The sequence below is a fragment of the Megalobrama amblycephala genome, linkage group LG1 (assembly GCF_018812025.1).
Source record: "Megalobrama amblycephala isolate DHTTF-2021 linkage group LG1, ASM1881202v1, whole genome shotgun sequence".
NCBI classification, from domain to species: Eukaryota; Metazoa; Chordata; class Actinopteri; order Cypriniformes; family Xenocyprididae; genus Megalobrama; species Megalobrama amblycephala.
In genome coordinates, this window is record NC_063044.1 from 61,274,354 (window position 1) to 61,293,325 (window position 18,972).

The window sequence follows — 18,972 nt, forward strand, 5'->3', positions numbered from 1 at the left end:
TCCGAATAGGGCTTTAACCTAGTTAAGAGTAACAAGATGGCAGCAGAGAGGAGGCGGCCGTGCACTTTCCAACAACTAAAGAATGTATTGGAATTATATGTATTGGAGTTGATAAAACGATACAGGCTTGATCGTCAAGGTATTGTTTTTGTTAATTAGTCAGAAATTCAATAACTTCTCCCACTCTATGAAACAATGCTTTAACTGCAGAAATTTAAGTGCGTTTCATGGCAACTGGAAAAATGCAGCAATGCACCAGTGATGACTTGGGGCCATCACAGTCCACAGTTAGCAGAGTCTTAAATACCACTGTTAAAGCACTAACCATACCAGACATAGTAAGGCAGTTCATTGACTTCCCAACTGACCTTCAAACTATACAGCAAAAGCAAGTAGATTTTATGAGGATTGCAGGCTTCCCTGAAGTTGTTGGTGTCACAGAACCCTTGTTTCCCTGGACTTCAATTCCCATGTTCCTCCTGTTCTCCACACCTGCACTCACTTCCCTCGTCAGTTCCTCATCATCACGGATCACCTGCACCTGGACTCTATTGTCAGCACTCCCCATATATTGCACTCACTCCCTTCACTCCTCGTCCGTTCTCTGTTGTGTTAAGGTTATGTTTGGTGTTTCCTTGCCTTTGTTTGATTAAAGCTCTATGTTATTGTGGAAATCCGTATCTGCCTCATCTCTACACCACCATACCGTAACAGAAGAACGGACCAATACAGTTTGGATTTTCCACAAAAAAAAAAAAAAAAGAAAAAATGGAGACTTCCACCAGCTCCCTGGCTCCTGCTCCTCCAAGGCCTCTCTCCCATCTGGCAACTGGCGATCGGCTCATCGGGCTTCTTCAGGTGGGTCGTTCGCTGGAAAGGTATGTGGAGGAGTTCGTTGAGCTTGCTTTCTTGTCTGACTGGCCTGAAGCATGTTTAATCTCCCTGTTTCTGGATGGACTGGACGACAACACTATCCGTTTTGATGAACCTGATTATCGTTTCTCCTTAAGCGAAACAATCAATTTTATTTTGTGGTTAAATGGCTCCAAATTCTTCGTGGATGAGGTTCAGGATAAGTGTATGTCTCCAGTCCATCCAGAAACACGGCTGGCCGGGCCAGTCAGTCAACCTCCGGCTTCCTCCGCATACCCCTCCAGCGAACTCCCTGCCTGCCCCACACGGAACCCACAATCCTCAACTGGGTCCCGTAAGCGGAGGAGGAGGAAGCAAGCCGCTCCAGTATCTCCAGAGCCCGCTCCAGTCTCTCCAGAGCCCGCTCCAGTCTCTCCAGAGCCCGCTCCAGTCTCTCCAGAGCCCGCTCCAGTCTCTCCAGAGCCCGCTCCAGTCTCTCCAGAGCCCGCTCCAGTCTCTCCAGAGCCCGCTCCAGTCCCCACAGAGCCAGCTCCAGTGCCTGTGGGGGTTTTAATTGTATTTGAGGGGATGAACGAGCCCGCTCCAGCCCTTTCCGAGCCTGCAGCTCCAACCCTGTGCGAGCCACCAAGTGAGGTGGCCTGGCTTATAGACTTTTGGACAGAGCCAAGTTCTCCAGTCTCCGCCGAGCCAAGTTCTCCAGTCTCCGCCGAGCCAAGCTCTCCAGTCTCCGCCGAGCCAAGCTCTCCAGTCTCCGCCGAGCCAAGCTCTCCAGTCTCCGCCGAGCCAAGCTCTCCAGTCTCCGCCGAGCCAAGCGCTCCAGTCTCCGCCGAGCTAGCCGCTCCAGTCTCCGCCGAGCTAGCCGCTCCAGTCTCCGCCGAGCAAGCCGCTCCAGTCTCCGCCGAGCAAGCCGCTCCAGTCTCCGCCGAGCAAGCCGCTCCAGTCTCCGCCGAGCAAGCCGCTCCAGTCTCCGCCGAGCAAGCCGCTCCAGTCTCCGCCGAGCTAGCCGCTCCAGTCTCCGCCGAGCAAGCCGCTCCAGTCTCCGCCGAGCAAGCCGCTCCAGTCTCCGCCGAGCAAGCCGCTCCAGTCTCCGCCGAGCAAGCCGCTCCAGCCGCCGCCGAGCAAGCCGCGCCAGTCTCCGCCGCCGGGCAAGCAGCGCCAGTCTTCGCCGCCGAGCAAGCAGCGCCAGTCTCCGCCACCGAGCCCTTCATTATGAACTTTGTAAAGACTGTTTTCCCTCCCTGCCTCCCTCTCCCGCCTCCTCCCATTTATGTATACACTGAACCTTCACCTCTAGCCCCCTCGCCCAGATCTCCACCTCGGACCTCTGGGCGATTACCGTCACCCCGGCTCCAACCTCCCTCTGCTCCACCGTTGTCCATCAGGCCACTAGTCTCACCAGTCTCCATCCTGCCTCCGCTCACACCTTGGTCCCTCGTCTGCCTGCCTTCCCCTCTGGACTGCACTCCTCCGTCTCCGCTCCGTCCCTCCGTCCCTCAGTTCCAGTTGGCCTCCTCACTCCCCCCGGTGTTCACTTTGTTGTCTGTCATCCTTGTTCTACTGCGGCCTTCTGGAGCCCCAGCTGCGCTTCGGTCGGCGGAGCCTTCGGTTCCGCCATCACCCGCCAGTCCTTCAGCGACGCCTGGGCTCAACGCCTCGAAGGCTTCGGCTCCTGACCCGCCATGGCTGCCCGCTGCACCTGACCCGCCATGTATGCCCGCTGCATGTCTGCCCGCTGCACCTGACCCGCCATGGCTGCCCGCTGCACCTGACCCGCCATGGCTGCCTTCAGCCCCTGACCCGCCATGGCTGCCTTCAGCCCCTGACCCGCCATGGCTGCCTTCAGCCCCTGACCCGCCATGGCTGCCTTCAGCCCCTGACCCGCCATGGCTGCCTTCAGCCCCTGACCTGCCATGGCTTTTGAACCTGCCCTGGAGACCTCCACTCCAGTTTGCTCCTCCCCCTGCACCAGCTTGAGGTCTCCAGGGCGCCCGCCCCCCTCCCGGTTGTTTCATCTACGGCGCGAGGACGCGCCTACCGGGAGGGGGGGTAATGTCACAGAACCCTTGTTTCCCTGGACTTCAATTCCCATGTTCCTCCTGTTCTCCACACCTGCACTCACTTCCCTCGTCAGTTCCTCATCATCACGGATCACCTGCACCTGGACTCTATTGTCAGCACTCCCCATATATTGCACTCACTCCCTTCACTCCTCGTCCGTTCTCTGTTGTGTTAAGGTTATGTTTGGTGTTTCCTTGCCTTTGTTTGATTAAAGCTCTATGTTATTGTGGAAATCCGTATCTGCCTCATCTCTACACCACCATACCGTAACAGTTGGAGCCATCGATGGCACACAGGTTTGCATCATTGCTCCAACTGTAAATGAGGAAACATACGTCAATCGAAAAGGATTCCACAGCATCAATCTTCAAGTTGTATTTGATGCCAATTACAAGATTCTCGATCTCGTGCCAAAATGGCCAGGGTCAACACATGATGCTATTATGTCATACATGATGCTTTCCCAGAATGGCCTCACTTGGGTTATTTGAACAAAATTATGTTCGCCCTGGATGTCATTTGCTGGATGACTCAGTTACCCTTTAAAACGCTGGCTTCTAACCCCTTACAGAAGACCACAAGGGGAACAGCAGCTCAATTATAACAGGTATTCTGGACTGAACTGTTGACAAAATACCAATTTTGTTCAATGAGTGCATTCTTGACTTATCTGAGCTATGTTCTTTTATTGTTTTTGCGCCATGAAGAGCACACAAATTAACAAGAGCTGTGGTTGAGAGAGGAATTGGACAGCTGAAAAGGAGATTCCATGTCCTTCATGGAGAAATTCAACAGTGCCCTGAGTGGGCTAGTCGCATTATTATGGCTTGTGGCATTTTGCACAATATTTGCAAAGCTCGGGACCTCAATGTCATCCTCAAGGGCTGGTCCCTGTGCGAACCCTGTGTCTTGTGAGGCAGGCTCATCTGGAGGACACAGTGAGATGTCCTGAGATAGAGGAGAAGGTGCTTCAGATGGACCAGCTCCAGCATCATCCACACAACCTTCACATGCAGAAAATATTAAACAACGCAAACATGTTTATTCAATCAGATGTGTTGTGTTTCTTTCTTCTTCTCATGTCCATAGGTTAAATTAATTATTACAAATTTTTATATATATACAAATGTATTATACATTATACCGGGTTCTTCCTTTTGGCCTAGCACTTTCACCCCTACACCTTTACAAAATGAGTAGATGCAGCTCTGGATCAGTCACTCCCTGTAAAACAGTTTCAGAGACTGTTGGGTCTGATGGCAGCTGTGTCCAACGGGATACCTTTTGGCCTGCTGCACATGAGACCCTTACAGGGGTGGCTCAGGACCAAGGGGATTTCTCCGAGGGAAAAATCCATTTCGCATGATCAAGGTCACACGGCAATGCCTTTGTGCCTTAGTCATGTGGAAGAAGTCTTGGTTCCTGTCCCAAGGGCCTGTGTTGGGAGCTTCTTGTCATTGTGTAATGCTAACAACGAATGGATCCCTCACAGGTTGGGGGGCGATCATGAGTGGTCGCTCGGCTCAGTGTCTCTGGGAGGGCCATCTACTTTCTTGGCACATAAATTGGAACATCATGTCTTGGTCTGCACAGACAACATGTCGGTGGTCTCCTACATCAACCATCAGGGGGGTCTGAGGTCTCACCACCTGTGCAGTTTGGCCCATCGGATCCTCCTGTGGGCCCAGGGGAAGCTCCTCTTCCTGAGAGCTACTGCTTCCTGCTTTGCTACTGTTTGGATGCTCTTGCTTACAGCTCCGCACTTTGCTCTATTGCTTTTATATTTTATCTCCTAACTTTAACTACAGCAAACCAGCACAGTGCTCAAATGACAAATTTTGACACCAACAAAGTTTTTAACTGTAAGATTGCTAAAAAAAAAGGGGATTTTTTTATCCAACCAGCCTCCCACTGACAGCAGCCATCAGCTTACATTCCGGAGAAGCTATCTACATCCAAAAGAAGGTTATTCTGGTTGAAGAATTTACCTGCTGCACAAACTGCTACAGACTTCTAGAAAGGATTGCAGTTCTCGAAACAAAGTTACTTGCGGAACTACCAAACCAGAAGGAACACACAACAGAGCTGCGTCATGGATGTCCTCAGCACACAGCCGGTGAGTCCCATGAATCTAATGCTCTTAAACAGGCCATGCTGAGTGCCGTAACTGATCAACATACTAATCGATGGCCCAAACAGAGAGCGAGACCCAAAGGCACTCGAGACAGCAGATTGTCAAGAGTATCACATATTGCTGCAGTAGCATCCTCTACCCCAAACACTGGTTCCTTACCACCGCCAATACATCTGGAGAACAGATTTGAAGTGTTAATGAATGTGGGTGAGGAATCCCCAAACATGATCGGACACAGATCAAATCAGCCAGGAGCTAACACCGATGCTAACTGCATCTCAAGATTGAGCAGACCGCGGCACTCAGCTCATAAAGCAGCTCAGCCCAGGACTCTGATAGTGGAGTCATCTCCATAATCAGAAACATTAGCAGCAGGGATACAACTACATGTTGCCTTCCACAAGCAACAGTTTCTGATGTAAACAGGGAACTTAAGAACATTCTGATTAAAAATATAAGACTGCAAATCGACTAATCATTCATGTGGGGAAGAATGATATTCGGAAACAGCAGTTAGAACTCCTTAAATGGGATTTTAATTAATTTTTTGAAATGCTTAGAAGACTTAAAGTTCAGTCTTTCATCAGTGAACCACTCCCAGCAAGAGTAACAAATAAATTTTAAACTATTAAATTTCAGTTGCTTGGGCTTAACACATGGCTGCAAAAAACCTGCACCATAAAGGGTCTGAATTTCATCTACAACTTCAATCTTTTCTGGAGTCAGAGACAAATGTTCACACTTGATGGCCTACACTGAAACAAACTGGTCTCAAGAGGGCTAAAGGACAATATCTACTCCCTCCAGCATCCTTCAGCAGTGTGTGCAAATCCACTCAATCTGAATGGCACAAACACACCTGCACAGAGTACAACTGACCGCAGGACTTCATTTCAGCACCTGAATGGACATGTGGTTGACACATTCCACAAGGACAATGATAACACCAGGCAGCCACAACAACCACTGCTCGCGGACACAATCCTGACTGAGCCCTGCCCACAGAGCTCACCGATAGACAGTGGCATGTTAGAACTGCTCCAAGATTCAGCAGCCAAGGACGACTTTTGGGAAAACAGCCAGGGAATCAAGGACGACATATTACAGCCTCCGGTAACACCAGAGCAACAGCCTCTCTCACCAGACACGTTATCCCTCTCTCCAGCATCCCCTCTTCTGTGTTTATGGAAGAACTGGTGTGTGCTGGAACCAAACTCCCACTCTTTTGCTGCGAGCCCCCAGATATCAACAAAAAAGCGAGCTCGGCGTCCCCTTCCTCCTGTGAGAGCTCTTTGGCCTCTGCCACAACACCAGGGCCCACATCCTTCTCCATCTGGTCTAGGTGAACCAAAAACAACTCTTATGGTGCGTTCACACCGGACGCGAATGAAGCAGTAAGCGCGAGTGATTTACATGTTAAGTCAATGCAAAGATGTGAATTGACATCCTGTGGCGCGAATTGAGCGATTCGCACGAATGACGCGGTGCGAATTGAGCGATTCGCGCGAATGACGCGATTCACGCGAATCGCGCAAGTTGAAAAATCTGAACTTTGGCGAATTTCCGCGCCGCGTTAACCAATCAGGAGCTTGCTCTAGTAGTGACGTGGTTACGAGTGGCGGCAGAAATCCGAAACAATAATGGACGACACAATCATCATGGCTGTCTGTGGATACCCGGAGCTGTATGATACATCTTCATACTACTACAGAAACAGGAATAAAAAGGATCTTGCTTGGAGAAAAGTGAGTGAGGAGGTCGGACAATCTGGTAAGTTGTAATAAATGCTCTCAATTTGAGCTATATATACATATTGAGACTACAAGCTAGCTAAAGCCGGTAAATTGAGCTTATTCGCCGCATTTTACAAGTTACTTTCCCGCTGACAAGTTGATGTATTTATTCAGAGGAAGTGTGCAGAAAGAAGTGGAAGAATCTGAGGGACACGTATTTAAAGGAGAGGAGAAAGGAGAAGGAGAAGAGGAGTGGGTCAGCAGCAGGGTCAGGGAAAAAGTGGAAGTACTCTGCGGTCCTGTCTTTCCTCAACCCCTTTGTCTCCCCACGGGAGACAAGCGGGAATATGGAGAGGGGGGATGAGGAGAATCAGGCCGCAGGGTACGACCACACCGAGGACCAGGGTGAGATAGAGGCAGCAGGGCACTCAGAGACAGGAGGTGTGTTGACAAGTGAAGCAACACAGCAGGGCATATTTGTTATTTTTATTTATTTATTTATTTTTATGATGAAAAAGCTCAATTAATTTCAGTCTGGCTGGTGTAATGTGCAATGTGTGTAATGTTGTATTAATATTTAATATTGTCATGACAGAGCCCACTGGTTCTTTTGATGGCAGTGAACCTGTGTCCCCTCGGCCAGAATCTACTGCTGCTTCTGCTTCCCCTGCCGGCCCTTCAACATCTGCTGCTGTACCCACAGGTGTGTACATGCAATAATGACCATGTTTAACATGCTAATTAAATTTACAGTAAGCACTCATAGCCTCACACACTGACGGTTTGTATATGAGTTTAATCCTTTTCTGCCTTCTCATCGTACAAAATGTGTTATCATTTGATACAGGGCAAAGAAGAAGAGCTCAGAGAAGGCCTTGGGAGCAGCCATCGGAGGTGGAGCGGGAGCTCCTAGAAGTACTCCGGAGCCGTCCTGTAGCTCCAGCGCCACCTCCACGCTCTGAGGATGAGCTCTTCCTCTTGAGTCTGGTCCCTTCCCTGCAGAGGATGCCGCCTCAGACTAAAGATTTTGTTAAATTTCAAATACACAAATTAATTTATGAAAACAGCACAGTTGTGCTTAATTTGGAACAATTGGAGCCTACACAATAGTTTTAAAAATGAGGCAGCAATCTCTGCAGGGAATGAACCAGACTTTCTCTCCTTTCTCCTCTCCTTCACTATGGCCCTCACTCTTCCCTCTTCCCAGCAAGATCCTTTTTATTCCTGCATGTAAATAGTTGTTATTATTATATTATATATTATAAATATAGTTTATATTTTTTATTTGATTTGATTTATTTTATTTTGTATAAATAAATGTTCTATACAATGACCAAAGAGGTTTGTGTGTTACTTTGTGCACAACAAATCATAATTTATATTTGTTACTTAAAAATATTATTTCTATGTTAAGACTACAATACTTATGGCAAATATTTGTGCATTCATTCTAATTATATTCTGTTGCAAATACACTCACAATAGTATAGTTTAAAAAAAAAAAAAGAAAAAAAAGTTATTTGTGATTGGACCAGTAATGTGGTATAGTGTAATGACAATGCAGCAACGAGACAGGGATTCATTTTGGAGGCTGGCTCCATTTATCATTTTAAACAAGAAAACTGTAACAATCTAAACTTGAACAAACAATGATTGAAAAATGATGAAAGATTTAAAAGAGTTAAGGATGGAAAAAGAGCAATATTTACAAGAGAGGTTGAAAATGTTATTTACAATATATAAAGGGTGTAAATCAAAAGAAAAGACAAAAGGGTGGGAATATTTACACTACCTAAACATGAACATAAAGAGCACAGGATTTAAAACCTATTACTCGGTCGGTTGCCATGGGACTGCTCCCTCTGCTGTAAAGTGAGCCATGAAGCTGTCCCTGACCCGGATGGCTTCTCTGGCAGAATTATTCGCTGCAACCCAACCGAGACTTTGCAGCGAGTCCTCTGCACCCTGCCCCGCCCCCCTCACAGCAGGTCCCTCTGCAGATCTCATAAAGTTGTGGAGGACACACGTCGCCTTCACACACCTCTCCACAACCTCAGGATGAACCTCTATGAGGCGGCGATACATCCTCCACTGTGAGGACAGGATTCCGAAGGCATTTTCCACCACCAGCCGGGCTCTGGAGAGACGGTAGTTAAAGACCCTTCTCTCTCGGGGAAGGGTGCGCCCAGGGAATGGCCTCATGAGGTTTTTCCTGAGGGGAAAGGCCTCATCTGCCACAAAGACATAGGGCTGGGGTCCTCTGTGGTCAGCTCCTGGGAGAGGACGGTCAGGTGGCAGTTGGAGGGTGCCACCACGGAGTGCCTGGCCAAAGGCTGAGTTGGCCAGAGTCCCACCATCACTCGACCGTCCATATGCCCCGACATCGATCACCCTGAAGCAATACCTTGCATCCACAACAGCAAGGAGAACTAAGGAAAATGTTCCCTTGTAGTTGTGGAACTGGGATCCGGTGTTGGGGGGTGCTTTTATCAGGACATTCTTGTCGTCCAGTGCTCCACAGCAGAGTGGGAAGTTCCACCTCTCCTCAAAACTCTCTGCAATGGACCTCCATTCGTCTGTGGAGGGCACAGCCATAAACTCTTCCACTAAGCAGTCCCAGATTGCAGTCACCACATCTGGGACAATCTTGCAGACGGTGGAGACACCAACACGGAAGCTGCTGGCGATCGTCCTGAAGGAGTCTCCAGTGGCAAGATATCTGAATGAGAGAGAAAATAAAAAAATAAAATAAACATTGTTATAAATGCAGATTGCAATTCTATATTAGCAAATATAAATTTATTATACTGGTGTTTGTGACATTTTCATTTCTTTTTAATTTTTTTTTTTTTTTTTTTTACAGTTAAACAACAAGCTTAATAAAATGCCCTTAATACTTTACCTTTATTTAGCATTTGCTCTGATTTTTATAATACTGGTGTTTGTGACATTTTCATTTCTTTTTAATTTTTTTACAGTTAAACAACAACAGACTTGATAAAGTGCCCTTAATACTTTACCTTTATTTAGTATTTGCTCTGATTTGTTTGCTACATTGCAAAAACAGTCTATTATAGCAGTTCCCTGCACAATTCAAAACCCACATTGACTGTTGTAAACTAGCTAATTGCCATTTCATTAAAGTGTTGTATGATAATTGTGTGTTCAGAAGAATGAGAAGACTATATGTCTGTGGAGTCATTAATTACTTGTAATCACACTGAATATTAAATGATTTACTCACCGGAGACAGATGGACAGGCGCTCTGCAGGTGGAATAGAGCGCCTGTAGTTGGTGTCCTGGAGGGAAATCCTCCCACCGACACGGGACAACAGGTCATCAAACTGGGACCGGCTCAGTCGGAAGTACCGCTGAAAGCGGCCGTCATCCAGGCGCAGCTCCTGGAGGAGTTGGTGAAACTCACCAAGCTGGGTGCGCCTCTTAAGTATCTGATGGACCCAGACACGGCACCGAACGGATCTACGCCGTTTTTCAGCCTTCCAAAGCACATAAAGCGCAGCTACTCTCTCAACGAAATCCAAGTCAGCCATTTTGCAACGTGACTGGAGATGCGAATTTCACGCGCGAATGAAGCGAATTTCACTTAAATGTTCACGCGTCCAACTACGCGCGAATAGCGCGATTTATTCGCGCAAGTCGCGTCTGGTGTGAACACAGCATTAGTGATGTGTGTCGGGTCTCCGCTATGATAACAGTGACTTTGTCAAATTTTTACAGAACAAGCGGTAACCCAGTGTGTCTGTTGCTTTCTCTATTTCTGTTTTATTACGTGATAGAAAGCCTAAGGCCTTCTCAAACCATCTGGCAAACCTATTTAATCTGCTACCTATTACATGTCAAACTAAGATTACTGTAGAGACAGAAAGTAAGACTGTTAAGTTAGCACTTTTAAACATCCACTCAATTAAAAATAAATCACTTCTAGTCAATGACTTAATAACCACAAACAACCTAGATTTTAAGCTCCTAAATGAAACATGGCTAAAAGACAGTTGCAGTGCAAAGATCCTGAATGAAACAGCCCCACCTAACTTTACTTTTATGAGTGTCTGCAGTAGTGTTAATTTCGTCAGACGAGACGAGACGAAATATGTTCGTCAACGACCTTTTTTTCATGATTAAGACGAGACGATGACAAGACTGCACCACTGTCCAAAAACGCTGACTAAGACTAAATTAACATGCATTATTGTTGACGAAAAAAGACGAGACGAAAATGTTTTGTATAAAATAAAGACTAAGATAAAATCTCTCTTCATTTTCGTCTACAATCGTCTCTGCTTTTTCATCAGCTGTTACGCCTTTAAAATATTCAGAGCGAGTTTGCGGCTTCGCGCTGTTGCTCAAGTTAAGCCTCGTTGAAGCCTTGTTTACACTGCATGCGTGTGCGGCTCGTTACGGCTCCGGCAAGGTGTTGTTCCGTCCTCTGCGCGATGTCAACTCAAACAAAGAAATTTCAAGTTTTTCAACTTCGAATCTCTTGTCGTCAGTTTCTAGTGATGTAAAATATGAGCGGGAGTTTACACAGGGTGATTATTTTGACTTTGTTTTGTATTTGAGCTGCGCTTCTTGGAGGCGAGGCGCTTCTCAAACGCACCGCGGCTGGTGTAAACACAAGCATTGACTAGAGTGCCCGTGTATCAGCTCCGGTAGCCGCGTCGCAGCCGTAACGAGCCGCACAGTGTAAACGAGGCTTTACAGGTCTCACACGCCTGTGGCTGCAACACGAAACTGCTGAACACACAACACCCAAAGCGAACACGAGTGACGAGCGACGACGACATGCTAGCTTTTGAATTGTGTTGGTTAAAATAAAATACTCTTCAGAACAGGTTAATCATTTGTGAATGTGTCCCCTAAATCAGAAATTGAAAACCAGACAGGTTTAACATTTGCATTCAACAAAAATCTTTCAACAAGTGTATTTTGTCAGGTAATTATGACATTTAACCAATGTTTGAGATATGTGAAACACTTTTTTTACTGAAATGTTTATCAGTAATAATCTCAGTAATAATGTGTTATTTTTAAAAAAAGACTACAATTTTTTGACTAAAACTAGACTAAAATTAAAAGACTTTTAGTCGACTAAAACTTGACTAAGATACCTTGAGTTTTCTTTTGACTAAAACTAGACTAAAATGACGAGACGTTTAGTCGACTAAAACTTGACTAACAAAAAAAGATATGTGAATGACTAAATATGACTAAAACTAACAAGGACATTTGGCACAAGACTAAGACTAAGACTAAATTAAAAATAGGTGACGAAATTAACACTAGTCTGCAGAGCTGTTAGGAGAGGTGGAGGTGTAGCTGCTCTATTTAAAGATGTCTATCAATACAAGCAAGTGTCATTTGGTGATTACTTGTCATTCAAATATTTGGGTATTGTGTTAAAAGGTGCTCCTCACATTCTACTTGTAGTTATTTACAGGCCTCCAAAATACTCTCCAGCCTTTGTTGAGGACTTTACAGAACTGTTATTAGCAATCTCCTCAGAGTTTGACTGTTTTGCTATTACTGGGGACTTTAACATCCACATATATAATGCAGAATTTAATATGGCAAAAGTAATCATAACTGTTTTGAATACTTTTGATCTGACTCAGCATGTACATGGACCCACACAATCATGGACACACTCTAGATTTAATTATTATTAAGGGTCTAAACATTTCATCCATTGTCATTAAGGATGTCACACTGATAATAATTTCTGTATTTTCTTTGATATATTGATCTCTTCTACTGTTGAAGCTAGATTTATCTCAGTCAAAAAGCGATGCTTAAATGAGAATACTAGTGCACTGTTTATGAAGGCTATATCTTTAACACCAAGCATATCTGCAGACTCGGTTGATTTTCTCCTTGATTCTTTTAACTCAAAAGTACAGAATGTTATTGATAACATTGCTCCTGTGAAAGTCTGGAAAAAGACTGGTAGACAAAAATGTAGCGTATGCACACGTATCAGGATAATCAAACTTTGGAATGTTCAGAACGCTTTTAGCATGCTGGACTGGGTTGTAAAACCATCCCGGCTCTGAACAGATCTGCCAAAGATGAGCCCACTTGACACTTTTGTGGACCTGCGAAGGTAAACAGAAAGTGCAACTTCCTCACTTTGGTGACTTCAAAAGGAGCACCCCCCCCCAGAGACTGACCAGATCCACATTCCAACACCCCACACACACAGGGACACACAAAAACACACACACAGACACATACAGAAAGACACAATCATACATTTTTAACTGTATATGTGAACTACCACTATGCTGGAATATATACATGATATATTTTAGAGCCTATGCATGTTTCCTAGTGTTTAAATGAGTGTATTTGTGCTAGTGTGCATTTTAATAGGGGAATCCTGTCTGTAAACCATAACTTCTTGTCTATGCCTTTCTGATCTGTCGAGTTTGATCTCTCCGTAAAGCTCCGGACTCGAGCTATTCACTGAGGTGGGTCACATGGCTGACATATGCATTTTTCTATGTGTTTAATGATACTGTGAAGAAAGCACTCGATCTCGAAATCCGGGCTGATAGCCATTAAGTATGCAAATTCATCTAGGAGACCAAACCAAGGAACTTTGCCCACCAAATAGTGCTGCGCTTCTATTGGCCGCTACAATTCAGGAGGTGTGTTAGCTTGGGTTTCCAAAAAAACAATGACACACACCTTCTCCTTTGTTCTCCCGGTGATCTCCCGATCGTCTCGTGCACATCTCTCCGGACGCCTCAGGTGACCGCGCTTCCCAACCACGCGCGCAGCTCAGGAGGACCACTTCCTTAGACTCTCTCTCTCTTCTCTCTCTTCGGCTAAGTTACTCTTCAGTTTAAACCTCTTTTGAAAACCCCGCCGGAGAAACCCTCTCGGAAAGGACCAACCCAGCCAGGCGCATTGAAACTGCTACACATGGACTTGAACCAATAAGTAAGTATTATAATTTACCTGAAATTTGTTTAAACTGATTTCTGTGCTGGCTCTCTCAAAAAGGTTTTACTGTGTAATTTGCCATTCTTTGATCATCTTTCTTTTCCTGTCTTTTCTTCATTTTCACTCTTGTGTATATATATGTGTATACCTTCTGTATATATTTTAGACGCATAGCCTAATCTCTGTAGTCATAGCTGCATTATATTAAACACTGGCTAAACCGACCGTCTGCTAGCCGCCTCACGTCACAGAACTCAAATAATCCACAGCACATAGAAACTCTTTCACCTAGATATTATCACATAGAGACTGTGTCTGTACCTCGAACTAGTAAATACAAAAAACTTCCGAAACCTTTTAAGGGTAAAAATTTAATTGATGTTCAAAAAATGAAAATCACAGATAAATCAGATAAACAAATGATAAAGCTTGGGTTACTGAATATTAGATCTATTTCTTCAAAAGCACTTATTGTAAATGAAATTATCACAGACAATAAACTAGACTTGCTGTGTTTGACAGAAACCTGGCTAAAACCAGACGATTACATTACTTTAAATGAATCTAGTCCTCAAGGTTATGATTATCGACACAATCCTCGACAGAAAGGCAAAGGGGGAGGTGTTGCTGTAATTTATAGTAATATATTCAGAATCATTCAAAAGAATTTCAAATATAATTCCTTCGAAGTGATGGTGCTTTATGTAACATTATGTAAGTTGACATTTGTGCTGGCTACTGTATACAGGCCACCAGGGCACCATACTGACTTTATCAAAGAATGTGCTGATTTTCTATCAGAGTTAGTACTGGCTGCGGATAAAGTCCTTGTTGTTGGTGATTTTAATATCCATGTAGATAATAATAAAGACGCATTTGGTTTGGCATTTGCAGACATTTTAAACTCTATTGGAGTTAAACAACACGTGTCAGGACCCACTCATTGTCGTAATCATACCCTTGATCTAATACTGTCGCATGGAATTGATATTGATGCTGTTGAAATTCTACAGCAGAGCGATGATATATCAGATCATTATTTAGTCTCGTGTATAATACAATTAGCCAAGGCTACAAAACCACCACCCAGCCATAAATATTGTAGAACCATCACGTCTACCACTAAAGATTGCTTTATAAATAATCTCCCCGAGCAGTTTCATCGCCTTAGTATACCTGACAACTTAGAAGAACTCGATACTGCAACAGAAACTATTGGCTCTCTCTTTTCCAGCACATTAGATGCAGTCACTCCTTTACGTCTAAAGAAGATTAAGGAAACTAATCCAACGCCGTGGTATGATGAGCACACTCGGGCTCTAAAACGAGCTGTTAGAAAAGCTGAACGTAGTTGGAAGAAAACAAAACTAGAAGTTTTTCGCCTTTCGTGGAAAGAAAAAATGATTGAGTACAGAACGGCTATAAGATATGCTAGATCTACTTATTTTTCAAATCTCTTAATAGAAAACAAACATAATCCTAGGTATTTATTTGACACAGTGGCTAAATTAACTAGAAACAGAGATTCAACTGCTGACGTTTCCATAGAGCACAGCAGTAATGACTTTATGAACTTCTTTACTTGCAAGATTGATAATATTAGAGAGAAAATTAAAAACATGCAACTGTCTACAGTTTCGCTTCAGACAGTGCACTGTAGTGTCCCTGAGGTAAAACTAGAATCATTCGCCGCTATAGGAGAGGAAGAATTATCTAAACTTATCAAATCATCAAAATCAACGACATGTATGTTAGACCCAATGCCGACTAAACTACTGAAAGAAATGCTTCCAGAGGTCGTAGGTCCACTTCTTGATATAATTAATTCATCTTTAACAATAGGATACGTGCCAAAAACCTTTAAGCAGGCTATTATTAAACCTCTTATTAAAAAACCTCAACTAGATCAGAGAGATTTAGTAAATTACAGGCCAATCTCGAATCTACCTTTTCTGTCAAAGATACTAGAAAAGGCAGTTTCAACACAACTGTGCTCCTTTTTAGAAGAAATGGAATCTGTGAGGATTTCCAGTCAGGATTTAGACCGTACCATAGTACTGAGACTGCTCTCGTTAGAGTTACAAACGATCTACTCCTATCATCCGATCGTGGCTGTATTTCTCTATTAGTGTTATTAGATCTCAGTGCTGCTTTTGACACTATCGATCACAACATTCTTTTAAAAAGACTTGAAAACTATATTGGCATTAGTGGAATTGCTTTGGCATGGTTCAAATCGTACTTATTTGACCGTTATCAGTCTGTAGTAGTTAATGAAGAGATGTCGTATCGATCACAGGTTCAATATGGAGTACCACAAGGCTCAGTACTAGGACCGCTGCTTTTCACTCTGTACATGCTGCCCTTAGGAGAGATAATTAGGAAGCATGGTGTTAGTTTTCACTGCTACGCTGACGATACTCAGCTCTATATTTCCTCGCGCCCTGACGAAACCTACAAATTCACAAAACTAACAGAATGCATAGCTGACATTAAAAACTGGATGACAAGAAATTTCTTATTATTAAATTCAGAAAAAACTGATATCCTAATCTTTGGACCAAAAACTTCCTCACGAAAAAACCTTGAATACTCTCTAACGCTTGACGCGTGCTCCATTAAACCTTCGTCCTCAGTTAGAAACCTGGGTGTGCTCTTCGATACCAATCTTTCATTTGAAAGTCATGTTTCTAGTATCTGTAAAACTGCCTTCTTCCATCTAAAAAATATATCTAAATTACGACATATGCTCTCAATGACAAATGCGGAACAGTTGGTTCATGCATTCATGACCTCAAGACTAGATTATTGTAACGCTCTACTGGGTGGTTGTTCTGCTCGGCTTTTAAACAGACTACAGCTGGTCCAAAATGCGGCAGCTAGAGTTCTTACTAGAACCAGAAAGTATGACCATATTAGCCCAGTTCTGTCAACATTACATTGGCTCCCTATTAAACATCGGATAGATTTTAAAATCTTGCTACTTACTTATAAAGCTCTAAATGGTTTAGCTCCCCAGTATCTAAGCGAGCTCTTGGTGCATTATAGTCCTTCACGTCTATTGCGATCTCATAATTCAGGCCAGTTGATAATACCTAGAATATCAAAATCAACTGAAGGCGGCAGATCCTTTTCCTATTTAGCACCTAAACTCTGGAACAATCTTCCTAGCATTGTTCGGGAAGCAGACACACTCTGTCAGTTTAAATCTAGACTAAAAACACATCTCTTTGCTCTTGCATACACATAACACATTATCAATACATTAACATTTTTCAAATCCGTTAAAGGATTGTTACGCTGCAATAATTAGGTCGGCCGGAACCGAGAACATTTCCTATAACACTAGATATACCTGTACATCAGAATAAGAATGGCATCTACGCTAATATCTGTCTCTCTGCTTATCCTGAGGTTTGCCGGGTGCTGGATCCAGGCCGTATCCTGATCAAATGGAGAACCTGTGTCTGGACCTGACTACAACGTAGCCCAGGAGACAATGGGCCTACAGATCCAGTTCTGGCTGCATCTATAATTCAGATTTTTAATCCCCGTATCCGCTTACATATATTTATATATAATCTATTTTTAATCTCTATAATAAAAATGTATAATTCAGATTTTTGATCTCCATATCCATTTACATATATTATATATATCTTCCAAGGGTTTTTTTTCCCTCCTAGGACTTTTTTCCCAGTGTTAGCACGCTGGGTTTTTCTCCTAGGGGGTTTTTTCCACCCCTGGGAGTCAGCCGACATTGGCTTAATGTAGCACCATCTTGTATATGTTACATATTACCACGCTTGTTTGTACAGCTTATTTTTAACCACTTCCCTTTTTTCTGTGCTTCTAATATGTAAAACTGCTTTGAAACAATTACCAATTGTAAAAGCGCTATATAAATAAATTTGACTTGACTTGACTTGACTTAATTCATGCTCGATTGTTCTGTTTGTTCTTTCAACTGAAGACCAAGTCACTTTAACGTTTTCCGATCGTTTTATGCTTTGATGCTATAATAGGAATATTCTCTTGGCCAGAGAATAACTCCGTTTATAATATTCTGTGAGGGGCTTAGTTTGCTGGACAAACGAACAGTTTCTCTAAATAATTATTAAACCAGAACTAATCATATATGTAATTGATTATAATTCGTTGTAATTGATTCACAATATATGTTTCATTCCCCGTTGGGTCGATATATGAATCATAATTTATTCATAAAGCTTTATGAATTATTATATTCATATTTCATCCATAAATTGATTAATAACTGTACGAACCGCTACATTCGTTACAAAAAGCATCTTGGAGAAACTCAACAGCAGTATAAAATATGAAAAGACAATGCAGAAAAGCTGAACGCATGTGGCAAAAGACAAAACTTGAAATCCACTATATTATCTATAAAGATATCCTTCATGCTTTCAATGTTGAACTAGGCAAAGCTAGACAGACCTTCTTCTCAAATATTATAAACAGAAACCTAAACACTCTTTTTTGCTACTGCAGAGAGACTAACAAACCCCCAAAATCAGATTCCCAGTGAAATGCTCTCAGACAGCAAATGCTGTGAGTTTACTTCCTTCTCTGAGAAAATCAATAATATCAGAAAGGCGATCAGCACATCCTTGAGTTGCACTGGGGTAAAACAGATCAGATTACAACTTCAAAAAGTAGCTATTATGTCTGATTTCGCAGCAATTGATGGTGAAATTTTGAAAGAACAGTACAGCACCTTAAAACATCAACCTGTGCCCTTGACACACTTCCCACATCTTTTTTCAAAAGTGTTTCTAACTGTTTAGAAGTAGATCTCCTAGAAGTGGTAAATGCCTCACTTCTCTCTGGGACTTTTCCAAAATCCTTGAAAACTGCAGTTGTCAAGCCCCTCATGAAAAAGAGCAATCTGAATAACACCATATTGAGCAACTACTGTACAGACCAATCTCAAATCTTCCTGGGATTGTCCTTCAATGGTTCAGGTCATACTTAGAAGGGAGATGTTATTATGTGAGCATCGATGACCTTAGTCTGAGTGGACATCCATGATATGCGGAGTCCCTCAAGGTTCAATACTCGCACCCCTGCTGTTCAACCTATATATGCTGCCACTGAGCCAAATAATGAGAAAGAACCAAATAGCATATCACAGCTATGCAGATGACACCCAGATTTATCTAGCCCTATCACCTAATGACTAC

General features: G+C 43.5%; 1 protein-coding gene and 1 pseudogene across 1 annotated transcript; one reads left to right on the top strand and one right to left on the bottom strand.

Moving 5' to 3' along the window:
• Positions 1 to 242: 242 nt before the first annotated feature.
• LOC125272075 lies at positions 243 to 3,962 on the top strand (annotated as a pseudogene).
• A 4,245-nt stretch (positions 3,963 to 8,207) lies between these two features.
• Positions 8,208 to 9,620, bottom strand: LOC125278333. Its single transcript, XM_048207412.1, has one exon. The coding sequence runs from the start codon at positions 9,391 to 9,393 to the stop codon at positions 8,629 to 8,631; it is 765 nt and encodes a 254-aa protein (XP_048063369.1). The 5' UTR covers positions 9,394 to 9,620; the 3' UTR covers positions 8,208 to 8,628.
• Between the last annotated feature and the right edge of the window lie 9,352 nt (positions 9,621 to 18,972).